At 72.9% G+C, this 3,076-nt stretch overlaps 1 protein-coding gene across 1 annotated transcript in view; it reads left to right on the forward strand.

The window, feature by feature from the left end:
* Nucleotides 1-2,155: 2,155 nt before the first annotated feature.
* The window catches only part of INHBB (inhibin subunit beta B), a 5,720-nt gene continuing 4,799 nt past the window's right edge, over nucleotides 2,156-3,076 (forward strand). The window contains exon 1 of the mRNA XM_040619022.1: nucleotides 2,156-2,610. Coding sequence (XP_040474956.1) covers nucleotides 2,163-2,610 — 448 coding nt within the window. The 5' untranslated portion in view covers nucleotides 2,156-2,162. The remainder of the gene's footprint in view (nucleotides 2,611-3,076) is intronic.

Genomic DNA, 3,076 nt, shown 5'->3' on the forward strand with positions numbered 1-3,076 from the left:
TAGGGTTCTGTGAGGAGCTTGACCAAGTTGCCTTGTTTGGGGCTCCCAAGGTGTGACACAGGTGTTATTGTCCTCCCCCATGACGGATGATGAGATAAAGACTAGAGAGGGTGAACACTACCCAAGGTCACTCCTACAAAGCTGGCAGTGGCTAAGCCCCCGCTGGAACCCGGGTTTGTCTGAGACTAAGACCGACCACTTGGGGCAGGGAGACAGTGGTGCCGGAGACCTTGTCAGCTGCGCAAGTCCTGGAGCTCGGAGGTCTCCCTGCCGCGAGGCTCGTTCCCCACACAGTCGAGGATTTCCCTGGGGCTTGGAGCAGGCAGAGGCAGAGGCTGGCCAGGCCTCCAACGGCCACCGCCTCCTCTACCCCTCAAGCCCGCGGGGCCCACTCCTCGCCCAGTGCTCCGGCGGCCGGGGGCGCTCGGCTAGGGCACTGCAGCCCGGGAGCGACATCCACCCGCGGAGCCAGCCCGCGTCCGCACCGCCGCCCCCGCCTCGCCAAGCTCGAGAAGGTGCACCCGGGGAGGGACGGGGGCGGCCGCGGCGGCGAGAATTGCTTCTCCCGGTCGCGGAGGGCGGCGGCAGGGACGAGGGCAGGCCTGCGCGACCGCGGGGAGGGGGCAAGCACCGAGGGATCCCAGGCCAGGAGCCCGTCGGTGTCGCCTGCCGCCCAGCTGGGTGAGGGTCCGGGGCGCCCACGTGGTGGGAAAGTTTCGAGACAGCAAAAGTGGCCGGGCATTGCGGGGGTGGGGGAGCGGGCCGGCTTGCCCCTCCTTCCCGCGAAGGCAGAAAGGAAAAAAGCGGGGGGAAGCGGGGGTGGGCGTGGGGAGCAGGCGGCAGCGACTTGAACAGATTCCGCCCCCCCCGGGGGGGGGGAAGCCGGAGCGGGGAGGCACGGACGGCCTCCTCCCGCATGGCCAGGACGAGACTCGCTCACCCCCCCCTTTTTTTTTATGCCAACGTCTATCTCAACGCGCGCGCACATACGGAGATTGTGCGGCTTTTTTTCCCCTTGGGAGAAAAAACGAGGAGAGTAAAAGAAGAGAGGGCAAAGAGAAGAACTCCTCGGCAGGCTCTGCACTGTGTCGCGGCCGGGCGCGGGGACGCGGCCGCCACCCTCCCGCTCTCTCCCGGCCCTGCGGCGTATGCCAGTGGGAGAGCGAGCTAGGGCACCCGCACCCGGGGACGCTGCGAGACTTTTAGGCGCTCCAACCAACCTCGCCGCCGCCGCAGCAGAAAGGAGAGAGAGGGTCGAGAAGGGCCCTGCCTCCGCCTCGTCTTCCTCGCACGGCGCCCCGCGCCCAGCCGGCCCGCGCAGGCAAGCGGAGGGAGGGAGGCAGCGAGAAGGCGGGCGGAGCGGAGGCCCCGGCGGAGCGCGCAGCGGCCGGCCCGCCCGCCGGTGGATGCGGCGCCCCGGGAGCCTAGAGACAACTTTGCCGTGTGACGCGCCGGGAGGACTGCAGGGCCAGCGGCCGGGGGCTCCGCGCCGCCTCTGAGCCGGCCCGCGCGGCCAGCGCTCCCCGGCGCTCCCGCCACTGCGCTCGCCCCGCTCCACCGCCCGCCCGCCGGCCCGCGGCGAGGACTACCGGCCCGTCGCCGGCGGCCGCGGCCCTTCCTCGGCGCTCAGGTGCGAGCGCGGGGCCCCGCCGCAGCTCCCGCCGCAGCGCCGCGCCAAGCCGCGCCCGGCTCCGCTCCGGGGACTCCGGCGCCTTCGCTTCCGTCTCGGCCAAGTTGAGTCGACCGGCCCTTTCGCCACCTTCCCCGCGCGGCGGCCAAGGCGCCGCTACCGCCGCTTTCGCTTCACCGGAGCTGGGGGCTGCGGGGCCCCGACGCGGAGAGGATGGGGGGGAAGGCTGCAGATGCCGAGGCGCCCTGAGACGCCCGCTCGGCAGTGACCCTCCGGCCCCCTCCTCGCCCGCGCGCCTCTCCGGCCCCCGCGGCCCTTGGCGCCCCTTCCCCGCCGCGCGGGAGCCCCCGCGGCCCGGCCGGCCCCCTCCCCCTGCTAGCCGGCGGCGCTCCGGCAGGCGGGCGGAGGCCCGGGCGGGCGCGGGCGGGCGCGGGCGGGGGCGGGGCGGGCGGCGCGCCGGGAGCCCGGAGCCCGGCCCTGCGCTCGGCTCGGCTCGCCTCGCGGCGGGCGCCCTCGTCGCCAGCGGCGCACCATGGACGGGCTGCCCGGTCGGGCGCTGGGGGCCGCCTGCCTTTTGCTGCTGGCGGCCGGCTGGCTGGGGCCGGAGGCCTGGGGCTCGCCCACGCCCCCGCCGTCGCCCGCCGCGCCGCCGCCGCCCCCGCCGCCCGGAGCCCCCGGCGGCTCTCAGGACACCTGCACGTCGTGCGGCGGCTTCCGGCGACCGGAGGAGCTGGGCCGGGTGGACGGCGACTTCCTGGAGGCGGTGAAGCGGCATATCTTGAGCCGCCTGCAGATGCGGGGCCGGCCCAACATCACGCACGCCGTGCCCAAGGCCGCCATGGTCACGGCCCTGCGCAAGCTGCACGCGGGCAAGGTGCGCGAAGACGGCCGCGTGGAGATCCCGCACCTCGACGGCCACGCCAGCCCGGGAGCAGACGGCCAGGAGCGCGTCTCCGAGATCATCAGCTTCGCCGAGACAGGTGGGTTGGTCCCACGGGCGGCCAGCTGCGGCCCTCGCTCCCCACCCCCTCTCATCCTCTCCCACCCCCTTCTCTTTGCCCATACGGGCCGCCGGAGCCGGCGCACCCTGGGGGCAACGCGGACTCCCGGCCCTGACGCTTGCCCTGGCCCTGTGCGCCCCGTCCCGGTTGCCGTCCTTTCCCTCCCCCACCACCAGGCAGCACACCCTTTCCTGCTCCCCCTGTCCCTGCCGCTGAGCGCCTTGCCCTCCACCCCTGCTCTCTGAAATCAGGCCCCAGCGCCTCTGGGCGCGCATCCCCCTCCCGGCAGATGCGTGCAGCCCTGGCTCCGCGGGCACTTGCTTGGTGATTGCTTAATGTTTTTGTTTCCCACGATCGGAGTGTAGGCTTAGCAGTGTGGTTGGAGATGTGTGTGCTTGTTGATATCCGTGGGCCGGAGAAGTAAGAGAGAGAGAGAGAGAGAGAG

The sequence above is a fragment of the Ursus maritimus genome, unplaced genomic scaffold, assembly GCF_017311325.1.
Source record: "Ursus maritimus isolate PB19 unplaced genomic scaffold, ASM1731132v1 scaffold_1, whole genome shotgun sequence".
Classification (NCBI taxonomy): Eukaryota; Metazoa; Chordata; class Mammalia; order Carnivora; family Ursidae; genus Ursus; species Ursus maritimus.